At 35.9% G+C, this 17,009-nt stretch overlaps 1 protein-coding gene across 2 annotated transcripts in view; it reads left to right on the top strand.

Moving 5' to 3' along the window:
- Positions 1-17,009, top strand: part of CUL4A (cullin 4A) — a 40,166-nt gene that overhangs the window by 4,561 nt on the left and 18,596 nt on the right. The window contains exons 3-10 of one of the 2 annotated variants that reach the window (XM_086770191.1): positions 1,077-1,171; positions 3,392-3,470; positions 5,262-5,335; positions 6,855-7,017; positions 9,491-9,580; positions 10,778-10,860; positions 13,994-14,061; positions 16,269-16,387. In XM_086770191.1, coding sequence (XP_086626317.1) covers positions 1,077-1,171; positions 3,392-3,470; positions 5,262-5,335; positions 6,855-7,017; positions 9,491-9,580; positions 10,778-10,860; positions 13,994-14,061; positions 16,269-16,387 — 771 coding nt within the window. Of the gene's footprint in view, positions 1-1,076; positions 1,216-3,391; positions 3,471-5,261; positions 5,336-6,854; positions 7,018-9,490; positions 9,581-10,777; positions 10,861-13,993; positions 14,062-16,268; positions 16,388-17,009 lie in introns of those variants that run through there. The other variant, XM_086770200.1, reaches the window with a different exon arrangement.

Here is a 17,009-nt window from a genome sequence, read left to right as displayed (position 1 = left end):
GACAGAAATACTTGCTGTAAACCTTACAGTTCTCACAGAACATTTGGCTGCCTTCATTGTGATTCACTTCAGATGCTATGGTCTATTAATAAAATAATTTATTGAAATACAGCACACAAGTTAAAATAAAGTATGCCTGGAACAAAGGCTAAATATAGACAGTGGTATCAAGCAAGGCTACGTTTTCTCTTTGGCATTCTCATTGAGTTTCTCATGACGAAAAAAATGTTAGACAACGTAATTACTGAATAGCTGAATGGCAGTATTCTAGAGATGGCCAGAGCTGTCTCAGCCTAGTGTAGGTCAGCTGCATAACAACTCGATTTACATTAATTTACTGATCACAAGAACGTTTGGTTTTGGGCAGAATCAGTTGTCTTAGTCAACTATGGACAAATACTCAACTATATCCCGTGAGGTCCCAATAAATCAATTCAAGTCTTTATTTCTTTATTTAACAGTTAATGTGGGGCTTTTGTTGTTTTGGTTTTTTTTGTTTTTTTTTTTCCCCTCAGTTTACATACCTTAGTAGGTAATCAGTGAATCAGTGGAAATATTTTGAAAGAAGTGAATAAAATGACAGGAAAGTGGCTGTATTCATTCACCATTTAGAGAGAATGCTTGAAATGTCTACCTTAAAGTTATTAAGAAATGAAAATATTTGGTATGATTGTGTTCTCCTCCCAAAAATGTGTGTGCACATGTGCTGTAGGATGCACAAAATGGATCTAGAGGAAGAGTTCAGCTGCTGAGCAGTATTTGGGGGAGGGAGAAATTCTAGTAATGTTTCGCAGCACATCTAAAATACGACTCAGATGGTGATGGTGAACCTTGTTTGTACATGAAATCTAGCACTATAAGAAGGGACCAAAATCAGAAAGGAATCACAAAGTCTTAATTTTTCTACGCACTGTGGGTGATTTCATTTTGATGTTTTGGTTTTGTGCACAGCTTGGACAGATAATCCTGATTTTTTTTTTTTTTCTCTTTGTTGTTTGGCCTTGATTACACAGGCACAAAAATTTGAGTTAATGTTTATTTTATCTCATTCATAGTCTTTTTTGTGTGTTTTTTAGGCTGTTGAAAATCTCTGTTCTTACAAAGTCTCTGCTACACTGTACAAACAGCTGCGACAAGTCTGTGAAGATCATGTGAAAGCACAAATCCTTCAGTTTAGAGAATATCCTTTTCTTGTGCACAGAAATGGTTAGAATGGTTAGTTTAAATCATTATTTTTTAAAACAACACTTTGTAAAAATGACACCAGTAATTGCCAATGCGTTAAAGAGGTTCTTTGTTGACCACTTACATATTTTCAGATCAGGCATAAGCAACTCATCATCTAGATTAATAATTTTTGTGTGCAGATAAGTAGCATGGTAATAACAATTTACTTCTAATAATTTACAATTTACTTTTAATAATTTAATTTCAATAGGAATGCAAATTTTACACCTAATCTAGAAAATTTCAGTGGCACTATGTGATTTAACAGCAGGTGTGGGTTTTTATGGCAGTGAGTAGTGGAGATGCTTCCAGCAGCAATGGTTTAAAAAAAGAAAAAAAAAAAATCACCACAGTAGTTTTCAACAACAGTATCTTTTGCAAAATAATTCTGAAGCATAAAGTACACCTGTTTGACCAGTAATAACTACTGTTCAGCAGTGATGTGTCACAGAGGCATTCAGTGAGCCCTTTAGGTATCTCATGTATACCTTGGGACATTCTTGGGAGTGAGCTCTAAGTTGAGGAGATCGCTTGGCTGTCTTGGGATGCACAGTAACCTGGAGTTTTGTGGTAAATTTCCCCATCGTTTTCTCAAGTTGCATTGCTGGGCTTTGCTTCCGGTTGAACTGGTCACAGAAGTGTCTGTAGATCTTCTCTGGACATTTGGGTAAAGCCAGCCATGTTTTCTGTATCCCAGTGTGATGTTTCAGGCTGAGACTGTTCTTTATGTGATAGTTATCATTTGTGTAACAGCCTAGGGGTCAGGCAGTAGGATAAATAGAGTCTACGCCCACCTGTCTGTCCCCTTGTTCCTGGAGGGTGCCCATGCAAACAAATGCTGGAGAGTGTCATAGTGAACAGATACTACAGTACTTTCAGTGCTAGCAGTGTTTCCTAGGTCTCTGTATGTATTTTATTAGCAGAAAATGATAGGTTAAAATAGAAAAAAGCAGGAGACTGGCGCCCAGAAAGAATCTGCTTTCCAGGTGAATGCCTTAAATGTGCTTTGCATTGTGACTCTCAGTTTCTCAGTTTGCTGCATTCCCCAGGTAAGTACCTATACTCATAAAAAATATCTTTTTTTAGTTTTTTTTTCCTCTGTTGTAGGTAAGCCCCAACATGGTTTTGATTTGTTTTTTTAAAGTCCTGGTTAAGGAATCTGGCTTTTATACAGCATGTAAGAAACATCGATACATAAATCAGCATTGTGAATTCACCTTTTATATAGCAGCATATTTTTTTTCATTAAATTTAATTTGATGCATTTTAAATCACATCTAACTAAACATTACATTAGTACAGTAGTCTCTTAAACATAGCTGATGTATAAGAATAAAATCCTATTGTCTGCTTTAAAGCAGTACAGTCAACCAGTTTTTTGCATCCCTGACTTTTCAGACTTCAGATGATCTTCTAAAGAGATATTTTAAAACTGGTGTTTTAAAACTTTGCTTTGTCCCATCTCTGACAGAACCAGTGGTTTGGAAGTTGAGAATTGTATGTTTTACAAGTATACCACTTTATGTTTCAAGGGCATGAGATCAGATTAATCAGATTTGGCGAGAGGGAGTTGGAGAGGACACCGTGCAGAAAAGGAAGGTAGAGCCACCTTTGGATTTATTCATGTGATACATTAGAATTATGTTATTCATAAATAACAGTCAGATCTGTTGTGTAACGAAGAAAACTCCATAGTTTACTTAGGAACACCTGGAGATGTATATGTAAAGGGTGATATTTGGATTTGTTGAGGATTATTTAGAACTGTAACTGCTTTTAAGAGATTAGGGTCACTCCTGTTGTGCACAGTGTGAACTCATTAAACAAATAAAATAAAGCTTTCTATCCCTCTCACCTCAGTTGGTAACATGGTTGTTTTTGATGCTGGTGTGATTTCTTGTTTACATCTATATCAAAGTTACACAGTACAGCCACTAGATGGTATTACTGAAGAGCAGTGAGTGTTATTCCTTGAAAACATAGGGAAGCCTTTTGGAGAACTGCCAGCCTCTGTGCTGGGCAGAAGGTCTGCAATTAACCGTTTATCCCTGGACAGTCTCAGTAACATCAGAATATCCATGGTGCAGCTTTGCTTAATGGCTGGCAAAGATCATCTCCAGAATCTGGCCTCAAAAGATACTGGCAAGCTAGTTTTCCTTAATAGGTGCTGTACAGATTCTCTGGATAGTCTTTTATTTTTAAAGAAGATAAATAAATGCTGGCAAGATCATTGCAGACAAATGGTAAGTTGAATGTTTGTTCAGAATATGTATCCTTGACATGTGAAATCTGGCAAAAGGAGTTTGACATGGTTTTAACCTGGGACTGCATTGTGCCTCCTCCTCCAAGTTTCAGCACTGCTTTTCACTTTCCCCTTTTCTAGATGGGGACAGGTTTGTTGTTGAAAACTTATGTCCTGCTGTGTGGACTCTGACTTTCATAGGTTTCATATGAAGATGGAATATCAGTCAGAAATATATTGAAAGAAAAACTAAGCAAGCTGTGCTGAAATTGTTTGCTTTTTGTAATTTTAAGTAATTGGAGAATCCACAATATTTGCTTTTAGATAGCTCCAAGAGCTAGGTTAATTTGTGACTTTTTTTTTTTTTTTTTTTTTTTTTGCAAAGCAGATATGATTATCTCGGCTATAGGGCTAACAAACAGCAAGAACTGAAACTCTCTCTCTCCCTTTCTTTCTGCCCTTGTTCTTGTCCTCTGCCTCCACAATGAATTATATTATGGAAAAAAAATCCTCTCTCAAAGACACTCTGTGTGAATTGTCCCTTTAAAAATGCATCATTATAATTCTAAACTAGCACTTTATAGCAAGTTTTCATTGCATTGTCACTTAGCTTTGGCTACAGATGGCCCAAATGGTTGAATTTCTATTTTCATTCCTCGATCCACCCCTCTCCCCTCTTCTGTGGGGGATGGGCAGAGGTATGTGATTTTTATCTGAAATAAAAATGGAAAGCATTGTGGAAACAATTCAAAACAAATTCAACAGTCTGATGAAAATAGAGTTGACAATAGGCCTTGACAATGTAATTAAACTGGACCTGTGATTTTTATAAAAGGCTTTACTATGAACTCTGTTCACCTCCATTACTTTTGAGCATTCTTTTTTTTATTATTATTTTTTTCTCCTCAAAGCAACAACCTGTAGCAAGTGACTTTCTTGCCCATGTGCTGAGTTAGCTCTTGTGGTATTTAAGAAAAAAGAATCGACCTCACTCCTGTTTTACTTTAATATGCTGGGCCAGAAACAGTGTCAGCATGAGAATTGCTTCAGAAACAATAATAGCTTTTGGGAGAACAGTAGGTAGACAGCTGGGGATAGAAATCTCTGTAGCTGGCCTGGAGGTTAGTTAGTTACTGATATCCCAGAATTATGCTAAACTGAAAGTTGGGTGGCCTTCTTATGAGCAGTGTTAAAGGTGGATTTTTGAATGTGAAGGAGTAATAAGCTAAACAACTGCCTCCTTCTCCCACTTTTTTAATAAAATGAAAGATAATACAATTTTATACCTTCTTTCCCCTGTTAGAATTAATGTATCTATATTTTTTTCATGGATTTTGGCAGCTAACTTTTATTATTAAAAGATCTGTTGCACAGCTTATTAATGTCTCTGCTTAAAGCTTCTTTTTTTAACAAAAAAAAAAAGCAGAAACCATGGCAGCGTGCTATTTCAGGGTTTACTGAATGTCTTGGTAGTACTGCTTGAATGGCTTATGTACCTCAGTAGCACTAAAACTCATAACAGTAGCACTAAAACTCATAACAGTCTAATAAAGCTATTTAGTTAATTGTTATGAATTTGAAAACTGTCTTGGATGTACTTGGTAATACCATTTAGTAATAGTGTTAACATCAGTAAATTACATACCAGTGACTGTACAAGTCACCACAGAAGTTTAAAATACAGGCATCAGCAATTAAGGTGCATGTCTGTATGGTAGTTTTTCAGAAGTTGCTTTATAATTTAAAGTGCCACATGATGGTGAAGAGAAGCATTTTCTTTCTATATTTGCAGATAATGATCAGAAGCATTTTCTTATTTTTGGATCGTACATATGTACTTCAGAATTCAATGCTTCCTTCTATATGGTAGGTATCCATGTAAGTATTCCTTGAATCTTTAGAGTTTGAACATGCTGTTATATTTGTAAGGGTTGAAAATAAGATTTTTTTGCATTATATTTTATCTGTTTAATAGGTCTCTAAAATTTTATGTTAATTTATGGAAATACATGTGTCAGTGTATGCATGTGTCATTTCCTCCTTCACCAGAAATATTCATTGTAAAGTGAGGGTAAAAGAAGAGAAAGGTCTGAGAACATCCACTTAAAAGTCAAAGCATGTATATAGCTGTAGTTGTCTCAGCCTGGGTGAGGCTGACTGTGTGGGGAACCTCCTTGGGCTGATGCCCCTGCACCTTAACCCTGGGCCAAGTGTTACTGTAGGTGCTTCTGGTTTTGACAAAATTCAGTGCTCAACTTCTTCTTAGTTGTTTTTTTAATAAGTCAGATACACTGACAAGGTGCAGATCATCTTTCCAGGACTGGTCTCTTGACAGTTGAGACCTGTGGCTCAGAGTGTTGAGATGAAAACCAGCTCCCCTAGATGCTGCTGTACTTTTCAGCACACCACAGTCACATCTTTGGGCGTTCTGTTGCTCAGCATCCCTCCTGAGGGGCATTTTATAACATTGCCTGAGCAAACAAACCAGACAAACCTAGGCTTTGCTGAATGTTTCTGGTATCAGTACTCCATCTAAAGCAAAAAAAAAATGTAGATAAAGTACTGAAGTGAGAGCGGACCTTTTCGCTGCCTGTCTGGCTTCTGTGCTCTCAGGAGTTCCTCAGGCTGTCTGAGAAACCTGGCATCCGTCTCCCACCCCTCGCTTGTCCTACGGACATCTTTTTTCCCAACCTCTGCAGTAGTTTTCCTCCAACTCTTTGTGTTAGGCTTCCTTTTACTGAATGTTGTTGAAGGGGTCTGTTCATACTTTGTGTCTTTCTTCCTCACACTGGGAAAACTTCCCGTATTAAAATCCTGATGCACGTGAGGACATTGGAGATAATGAGTTTTACCTAAGATTCTTCTGTTTGCATTGGCCAAGATGGTGTTCAATAATTGGCTTCTTCATGGCATAGAGGCACCATTCCTTATCCTTTTAGAATGACACGAGAATATGATACAGGTGATCATAAGGTCCTGAATATACAGAATATGAGATTTCATAATTTTAAACAAAACTTATAAATTACACACGGATTGACTGATCCCGGGAATATTATGTTAAGGTTTATGTTCAGATTTTAAAATTATTTTTACAATAGTAATTTTTTTTTAATAAACAGAGAATGGTATAGTCTATTATGTGAAACATGTTCAGGCTGGTCACAGTTGTTAGCTGAAGTGTATGCATCTGGTAGCATGTGGCCTGGTATTACTTTTATTAGTGGACAGCGTCAAAAGAATATACACACCATTAATATATTCTTTTTCTATATAATATATATGCACTGCATATGTTTTATATATATTTATTTTTCTCAAACTGAGATGCAAATTTTTGGGAAGAATCAATAGTGTGATTTCTTAATTTTCCATATTCACACAGGGATATGGGGCTAGAGTTATTTAGAAATCACGTCATTAGTGACAAGCAAGTTCAAAACAAGACTATTGATGGAATCCTCCTGCTGATCGAACGAGAACGGAATGGTGAAGCTGTAGACAGAAGTTTGCTGCGGAGCTTGCTGAGCATGCTCTCTGATCTGCAGGTGAGTAAAGCAAACTTGACTAGTAACGCCTACATTTAGAAACAGAGTTTAGACTCTTCTAATTCATGTGTTGTATAGAAATAATTTTATTCTTCTAGTGAATTTGTTTTGAAGTCTACTATTAGACTGATAAGATTGCCTAATGCACAATCTTTCATTCTCTGTTTGTAAATGAGACCTCTTTGCCTGCTTTTCTCAGGTGACAGTGGCCTACAGACTCTTAAATAATAGGTTTGCATGTCTTTTAGTGTGTGTAAAATTTTGTCTGTCTTAACGGCTGGTTTTCTAATCCTGGCAGTGGTTAAATGTAGCAACCAAAAAAGACCACCTCCATCACTGTAAAAAGGCTTTTTGGAGTTCAGATCCTGAAAAACATAAAAAACATCACTGCATTGGCAACTTCTTAGCAGAGATACCAAGGACAGAATGAGATGTGAAGTGAAGGGCAACATTTTCAAATAGATAAGGTCAATCTGTAACTTACTGTAACTTTCATAGATACTAAGTAACAAAATAGAATTTTGAAAAATGTTGTGCTTCTAACTCTGGCCTGTGATCTTCTCTGCCAACATTGCAGCTTTGTGTGATGTGCAATAAAACTTAGGAGCTGTCTTTCATTCTTAAGAACTGTTAAGGTTGCTCTGTTCCCAAGTGGTGTACAGTGTTACAAAACTGGCTGAAGGTTTAAAAAAGAGTTCAAAGAGGAAGACTGTTTAGAAGACTATTAAACAGTCGTCTTCGGTCAGACAGCTTACCTGCTTTTCTGCCTTTCATGTTAACCCTCCAGACTTTCATCCATAACTGTCTCTCATGTACCAGAAAAAAATTATTCTGTTCAAGAGAGACGGCAAACTTCTGTCAGTGACTTTTCAGATCACATAACCTGATCTAATTTGTGTGCTTTTTCACACTTTTTTTTCTGTTGTTATTTGTCTTCTCCAACTGCATGAAATTCTTGTAGGTGTTGACTTCTTAATGTTATTTTTTAGCAATGTACTCTGCTAAAGATAAACATTCCCCTTTATTGGATCCTTCTGGTGGAATTGGATTTAGGTCTGTGTTCTTCTTCATTGGCTCAAAAGTGTAGTTTTCTTTTCTCACTAGGGAAGCTAACCTGATCTAATTTTTTTTTTTTTTTTTTTATAATACCTGTCACTTCATTGAGATAGAGATATGCTTATAAGCCTGTAATTTTACTCCAGGATCTCTGCTTCTCCATTTCAACAGAAGTTAGCTTCTGGAGAAAGATTAATTAATAAAGCAAATCTTATATTTAGTGTGGGAACAATTAAGCTCCTACTCATTCCTGATTTTTAGGCAGTTATGCAGTCGAGAACCAGCTGCTGAAAGTTGATTCCTGCTTGCATAAATCCTATTCTATAGCTGTTTTCTATTGTAGAGCTTTACACGTTTTATGCAGAAAGGGGTACCATATACTGTTATGTTAATGTTTTTTCCAGTTATGCTGAAGGCAGGGAAGGTAAGAAATGAAATCTAGCATTTGACCCTATTAAACTTGGAGCTAGTGTAATAAGAAGGCTGAAGCAATGAGTTGATATCTAGTTGTGATGTTGAATTTGTGAATTATTATGCTCTGAATGCTTGGTGAGCCAGTGGTTTCATATTTAAGGTTGCATTGAAAAAAATAAAGTTCTTAAAAGTCCATAAAAAAAAACCAGAATGGAATGAGTTTTATAGCTCTGCTATATTTTTTAAAGAAATATTTCCTTCTATTCTTCTACCACATTCAAGGAATCTTTCCTTTTTCTTTTCACAAACTGTTCCGCTGTTTACATGTTTGTCTCTAGCTACCTTCTCCAGCTTGCTTTAACTATTTTATATAGTTGTCCTTTCTAACTTACCTCCTTTCTATACTAAACTGCTAATCATTATGCAGAAATTTTTCGATGTCTGTAATTATTGATGGTGCCCTTTTTTACACATCACCTTGTTCCTTCTCTGGAGAAAGAGAGTTCACCTTGTTTGGTACAATTCATTTTTTCCTGCTTTTGGGCCACTGAGATAACCTTGGCAGATCGGCAGGTGCGTCACTGAGCATATTATTATTTTACTGATTTCACCTGTTTTGTGCCAGTGTTTCACTAGTTGGAAGTATCTTCTTTTTTTTTTTTGCCACTGAAGTATCAGTGGGATTCTTGAGCTCAGGTGGATTGGATGTCATTGCTGTGCTTATGTTGGGTACCGGTGTTGGTCTTAAACAAAAGCCTGTCAATTTAGGCAGTTTGAGTACTGATGACTGAAACATGCTATTGCCGCACTGGGAAGTCAGCTCTGATCTCAGTCTTTCTGAAACAGTGGACAAACAGAGAACTGTGTTAACGTGATGTTACTCTGACATTTCTCATAACTGTGTGTATTCTTGAGATTTTACTTGCCCTCTATGCCTGACAACCAAAATATGCTACCCTTACTGGCAGCTTAATATAAGTAACTGAATTAATTTCTTGAGCAGGTTTACAAGGAATCATTTGAACAGAAGTTTCTGGAAGAGACAAATTGCTTATATGCCGCAGAGGGCCAAAGATTAATGCAAGAAAGAGAGGTAGGTGCATGTTGTAGATGACTGCTTTTATGCTTGTTTTATCTGCTAGTGAGAACTTCTGGTATTGCCGTGGTGTAATAATGCTCAATTAAATTCACTGGTGCCCAGTTACACAAGCACACATTTACAAGTTTTGATCTGGACCACAGTACTGTGTCAAAGTATCCAGATTGCCTTGGTGTTTGAAATAGATAATTAAGGGTGGAGAAACCTGGTGATGTTTTGTGTAGCTCAAGTCACACTACCAGAAAGTCATTTCTACATTAAAGTTAAAGCTGTGCCACCAGTATTATTTTTGCTCAAGAGCTGTGAAATATCCACTGGCATCATTCTGCTATGTGCTTAATATGTAAGTAAACCATTTACTTTTTTACTTTGTTGTTGCATTTATTTCATTGTTTTGTTTCTTTTAGTTATTAGTTAAATAGGCTTAAGACGTTTTTGTTTTCTGTTCTCTTGAGATAAAATTATGCCCTGCAATGGGCAGCCTGCAAATGTGGTTGTCTCTGAAAGTGTATATCAAAAGCCAAGTTTCATGGTGGTCTAGAATACAGAAGACTACCTTTCTTAATTCCATTTTAACACTGAACCACTATAGACATTTTTAAAATGCCTGTTTACATTGCACTGAGGTGAATCCTCTGTCAAATCCTGGCTCCATTCACCTCATTGCCTCACATTCCCCTGGGACCTGAGGCGAAATGCTTCACCACAGATTTTGAGGTTACTCAAAACCCTGTGTATGCACACATGCATAACTGTTTTGGTCATTTGAAGCCTGAGTTTCATACCTGTGTTGTAAGATGTGCTAAATGTGTTAACTCTCCATAGGGAGAGATATTCCACTGGAGAAACTGCCGTTGAAGTAGTAGAACTGTATGGTTCACATCAAATGAAAAGCTGCTACATATGTTACGGGCTAGTTTAGCTCAGAAGGATTTTGAGTAGCCTCCTCTGAAAATTTCTCAGATTTCTGGTTTTCACTTCCTTTCTGTCAGGTGCAGTTGTAATACTTCTAATATAAAGCAACACTGATTAATAAAAATAGTAATTATATACTACATAACAACATTCTGGTGGAATAGTCTTTTCTGATTTGTATTCTCTTTAAATTTGTAGTTTAAAATAATTGTCATGGAACAAGATTATCTGCCTTTCATACTTCTGTAGTTAAAGTTGAGTCTCTTGTCTTGCTAGGTCCCAGAATATCTTCACCATGTTAGTAAACGTTTGGAAGAGGAAGGAGACAGAGTAATAACATATTTAGACCACAGCACACAGTGAGTACAGATTTTGTCATTCTTAAAGTCAAGCATCTGTCATAAAACAGGGTGATTATCCACAGTTGTAGAGACAGAGATTATTTCTGCTTTATTTTGCAGATATTGTTTTGTTGACAGTGCTTGTGATACAGTTTCTTTTTTTTTTTACTATTTTATTTTTATCAAAACTGATTTCTTTGAAATTAAAATATACTTTGAGTAACAGGGGAGAAATTTGTCCAGAAAGATTTATCAGTGTATGCTGAAGTTGTGAAATATTAGATAAAAACTCAAATTTGCCTTATCTGATTTTAGCCGTTCATGTACTGATAACAAAATTAACCACAAATTCCTTGAGGGAAAGAAAGACTCATTAGGCAAAAAAAAAAAAAAAAAATAGAAAGAAAAGGTTAAATTATGATGTAACATAGGGAACATGAACATCACTCATGAGCAGTCCAGGGTGTGAACTTACAGTAGATCAGTTTTGGTGCAGCTGCTGCCAATGTATTGTGCAAGGTAGCTTGTCCTTTTTTTCACTCAGGTGTTGAACAATAGCGTGTGTTTTGCTGGGGTAAGAGTGTGCATTCAGGAAGTACTGCGGAGTCACCGATGTGCTATAAATCCATGTATAACTTGTCCTGCAGTAAGCTGTGGCTTTTTTTTTAATAAAGAACATAACCATTGATAAAGAACATTTTATTTTACTTTTTAGTTTTTTTGGATGATGTATCAAGTGTTAAAAGGATAACTGAATAAAAATTATCTTTTAACTTCTTATTCTCTTCAGACATATTTTATATATATACTCACACACAGATGTTGTGTGTCATGGAAGATATTTGAACTTGAATCTTCTTCCTGGAAATGTTGATTGTCATGTGACTAACTTTTTCTAGCAAAATTGGTCACATTAAAATATATGGAACTATTTCTATGTATAAAGTTAAAGCATAATATATATTTATTTACTGCTTAACTTAAAAAAATAGATTGATATCACTATATTTTCAGTCTAGATATACATTAAGTCCCTGCTTTGAATCTCATCCTTAGTTAATGGCTTAGAAACCTACTTTTAGAAGGCTTTGCACTAATTTCCTTTCTTTGCATTAAGAAAGAGCAGTTCCTAAAATTGGTGCCCTTGACTTGTCTTCAGGTCATACTGTCTCTCAGGTGTGCACAAATAGAGCAGAAAGGATCTTAAATTTAGTTACTGGGCTTGATCTTGAGTTTGAAATGAACTTCCACAACAAAACTGTAATGGGAAACACGATTCAAAATACTTCAAACCAGAGTTGTGCGACACATGGAAAATGTGTTGTTGCAGCCCATAGAGACATTTATCCAGCCCATCAGTACGTGCCTCTTTCTGGACAGCTGAGCAGAACAAGTGTGTCTCCTGGTCAGTCAGTAGATAGATGACTTTGAGGCCATGCAGATGGTACCTTCAGGCTCATTCATCAGCTAGCAGTCAAGATAAGTACTCGTTCTGTCTGCCTGCTTGTTAGGAAATAGTGCTCTGCCTCTCAGTTTCAAGCAGACAAATTGTCCTTGCTTCCCCTGTAGGCAGAATAGGTCTTCCAGGGCAAAGGGTGGTATTTTACAGAGCCTTGAGTACTTCTACTGTTGGAGACAGTCAGCAGCTGTAGAGAGCAGTAGTTGGTAATTTCAGGGAACATAGAAGTGACCGTAAAAATAGCCACATATGTTAAGACTGTGGGTCTGTTTAACTGGTATTTCATGTACGCTTAATGACGACTGAAGGGAAAGAATAGAGTAATTATATGTGATGCCCTGATACTCTCCTAGTATCTGCCTCTTTTCAACTCAGGGTATTTTCTGAACCTGATGTTGTTTGCCTGTTTGAATCTCTTTCAAATACACCATCTCACTGGGATTCACTGTAAGCTTTTCCATCTGTGCCATCCTTCGGCAAAGTGTTCCACTGGTGCATGAGGTGCCACATGATAAATTGCCTCCTTTTGTTTAAGTCTGGCTTCCAGTACCATCACTGATGACCCCAGTTCTTGTATTGGAAGAGAAAGTGATCAATCGGTTCCCTTCCACCTTTTCCCTGCCTGCCAGTGCACTGTATCCCTGCCAAGTCATCTCTTTTCCAGAAAGAAGAGTGGTAACACATGCAGTTGTTTCCATTGTATGCAGCTGCTGCTGCATACTTCGATCATCCCTGTTCCCCTCTCTGAACATTTACAAATTCTAATTTTAATTTTTTTGAGATGAAGGGACTAAAACTGTGTATTGTATGGAAGGTCAGGCAAATAATTGGTGGAGTGTTTCAGGAAAGGTGTTTTTACATAGGTAGGGACATGAGGTGGATGCTGGTACATAAGTCTTCCATCAATCCAAGTAGACCACCTCTATTCTATAAAATCTAAATAAAGGGTCTGAGAGCCAGTTTTATGAAACTTCACTTGGAAAGAAATGATTGGTCTTTTGTTGTCGCATTGTAAGCAGTGGTAGAAGTGTAAACATTGAATTTAATTATTTATTTGCACTTTGGGCATTTTTTTCTTCTTTTAGGCTATAAAAGATGTAAAATAACCTTGCCATTATTTTTCAGTCCTATCTAAAGTGAATATATATATAAAAAAATTTTGTTAATAGTAAGAAGTAGGGAAAATTCAAGGACAAATTTAAAATGTTTTCCAAATTTGAGTCTTGTGGTTCTAGCTCAGTTTATGCTTATGTAGATGAAAAGTTTGAGTTTTGAACATCATCATCATGTATTGTGTTGTTTTGGAGTTCAAACCCTTGGAGATTTTTGTCTTTTTTTTTTTTTTGTTTTGTTTGTTTCCAAGAAAATATCAATTTGATTTTTTTTTTTTCCAGAAAGGTTTTTGTATTGATTTTTGGTATCTAAGTTTCTCTCTTCTGCTGTGTAATACCTTGCTGTTTAGTATTCAAACCCAAATTTGTTTTTTGGTTACATACATGGTTTATTGTTTCTTTTCTTGACTTGTATCACATGTAACATTTTTGTCTTAATTTGTAGCCTCTGTTTTAAGTAGAAAATTGTTAATTTTTTTTTCTTTTGTATTATAATGTAAGTTATTCACAAATACACTGTGACAGGAGGCAATTCCCTTATACTCTAATATTTCTAATATGCTTTTCTTGCCTTATTTAGGAAACCACTGATTGCTTGTGTGGAGAAACAGCTACTAGGAGAACACTTATCAGCTATTTTGCAAAAAGGTATTTTTTAAAAAATGAATGTAATCTCCAATAAGCAACAGATTCTCATACTCTGCAATAGCTATAAACTCCACAGCTTTTGTTTAAGGATGTTTATTAGCCATGGGAAAAACTTCCACAGATACAGAAAGCCAACTCTATGACTCTTAAACCCACTGTGACAAGTAAATTGTGTATGTGGAAACAAATATCTAAAAAATAATTCCATATCTGTAAAGGTTGCTAAACCCCCTAAATCTGCTTTGACTTGCAGCAGTGGACTTAGGAATTAAATCTTTGGAACTGCTTATTTCCTATAATTATATAAACTTCTGAATGAGAGCTGCACTTACTGTCAGCTTCTTTCATGTGATAATCGCAGAGCTCAAGTGCAATAGCTTCACATATTCTTGTGATTGTGTAGGTCAAGAATCATGAATTACTGGAACTGACAACATTCCAAGGCAATGAACTTTCATATGCTTTTGTCTGTACTTTACCTTTCAACTGGCAATTTCAGATAAGAGCTGCAGTCTTCTTAGGAAGTCCTTATTCAGACATTAGTATCTTCAAATCACCATTTCTTTCTTCCTTTTAACTTGTAATCTCTCATTTTTCACTGAATTTCTGGCTTTGGTCAGTATTCCCTGACCTTTTAACGCTTTAAACGATCCTTTCCTTTTCTTGCAGTAGCCATAGTTTAGGTTTTAGATCTTCTAGCAAATTGTCCTTAAATCTTTATTTCCTTTACTGCTGCAAAACAGATGTCCCTTGTAGTCTGGTATCTTTGAGCTCCATCATGTCCATGTTTGTTAATATTTTCAGGTTGTTATACATACCTCTTTCATTTCTTTTTTTATATATGTCTATATAAATGTCTAGATATGTCTATCTGTCTTTTTCATTTGTCAAGTATGTGACAAAATAATTATTTCAGTCACACAGCTCATATGTCAGAGGAAAAGGGAAAGTTAAACTTTATAATCCAGGTTATAACAAAGCAGTTAGTGTATTCGTGTCTTTAAATTAATAGGAGGTGATGCTTGGATGTGATGGAATGGCCATTTCTTAATTCCCTCTTCAGTGCCAAAAGAACACCAGCTGCATGTATTCTAGAATTGTCATCTGTCGTCTTATATACTTTTTGATATTCTTCCGATATCTCAAAAGTTTAGGCATATCTAAAAATTTAGGAAATCTCAAAATGTCATGCAAAAGTTTACCTGACATTATTCTTGAACATTGATTGCCTTTCTGAACGTGTAAGTTATAATAATACAGATAAATTATTTTTAAGATTAAGAATATAGTAGAAATGGGATCATTCAGTAGTGATTGAAAATCCTTTGTTATCTAATGCCATTTAAAAATTGGAATTAATGAAGTATATTTTGTGAAGTAGGACAATTGTACAGTGTCAGCTACACCGACAGTGTGAATTGTGAACCTGTGTAAAATCAAGCTGTATGGATTAAAAAAAAAATGCTGTAAATCTTTTATGCTACCCTCCCATATTACTAAAGCCTCTGTCACTTAATACCAGACGATGTATCTCTGATTACACTGGGACTATATTAATTATGTTTTTAAATGGAAAAATGTGTATGTAGTTGTTATGCCTCATGTTTTGCCTTGAGGTTCATTTCTCCCTTCATTAGTCCAAAGCCTAGTCTCATGTAGGGTGAATTGATAAAGGCAAAAGTTGCGTGGAAGGAATTTGTAGTCTTGTGTTACCCTTTCTGTATAAGCACAGACATAGCACTTTCTTGATCTAAAATGATGGCTCACCACACTCCACAAGAAAAAATACTGTGAAGTATTTATCTTTACTTTAAATTTGAGGCAGTTTACTTGGCTTACTGTTTTCTGACTTTCTTTAGAGGTTCTATTATATCTCTTGATAAAACTGTACCTTTCAAATCAAGCACTGTTCATAAATGTTCTGCAAAAGGCTTAACAGCCAGCACCTTGTTGGGAAAGTACTTCAATTGAAATAGTTTTAAAATATTATATCACAAATAATTTCAGCCAGTTTAAACAAGGAGACATGTTAACCTAGAACATATCACTTGCTTTCAGAATTTTAGTCTTTAAAAGTTCATACTTCTTAAGCACACTGGAGAGTCTTGTCTTCTGGTGTATTTCACAGAGATTTATCTAATATATTTCTAAATGTATTTATTCAGCTGTGTTCCAATTTGCTTTTTCTTCAAATTTTATTTTTTTAGGGCTTGACAACCTGCTCGATGAAAACAGAATATCAGATTTGACCCAGACATACCAGCTGTTCAGCCGGGTAAAAGGTGGGCAGCAGATCCTTTTGCAACATTGGAGTGAATACATCAAGGTATTTCAAAGATCTCTTACTCATGTCAAAATTTATGCTCTTATCATATATTTCTAATATCAAAAATGAGAATAGTATCATGTAGGTGTACGCATCAAAATTCTGTTTTAAGCAAATCTGGGGAGGGATGTTAATGCTTCTCCCCAATAACAGTCACATGATGAGAAACAGCAACACCTAACTTTTGATTTTAAATTTCTACTTGGAAATTGCTTTCCTTATAACTTTGAGTGTTATGCAAGAAGATATTTTGATTTGCTTTGCTTTTAAGTAGGGCCACATGCACATGTGTTTAGAGTATGCTGGATTTGCTACAAATACACTCAACTATTTACATATCTGCAAAATCAGTGGAACATGGGAATGTAGCTATTCTACTGCAGGCTAGCAGTGCTACATGTAACCAGCCTGCAGCAATGCTGATGAATGTTTAAGTTATTTTGAATGGAATACTCCTCTTGAAAACAATCCATCATCCAAGTTGTATTTAGATGCTTCAGGTTTGTTTTGCTAGGCATAATATGCAGGTAGTACACTGTCCTGGAGTACTTGTGCTTTAGTGCTCTTTCAAGATGAAAGCAGGGAAGCTTCACAGAAGATATTTCTCTGCAGAGTTGCTAAT

This window comes from Chlamydotis macqueenii, chromosome 1 (genome assembly GCF_036417535.1).
Source record: "Chlamydotis macqueenii isolate bChlMac1 chromosome 1, bChlMac1.mat, whole genome shotgun sequence".
NCBI lineage: Eukaryota > Metazoa > Chordata > Aves > Otidiformes > Otididae > Chlamydotis > Chlamydotis macqueenii.
This window is presented reverse-complemented; position numbering and strand designations above follow the sequence as displayed.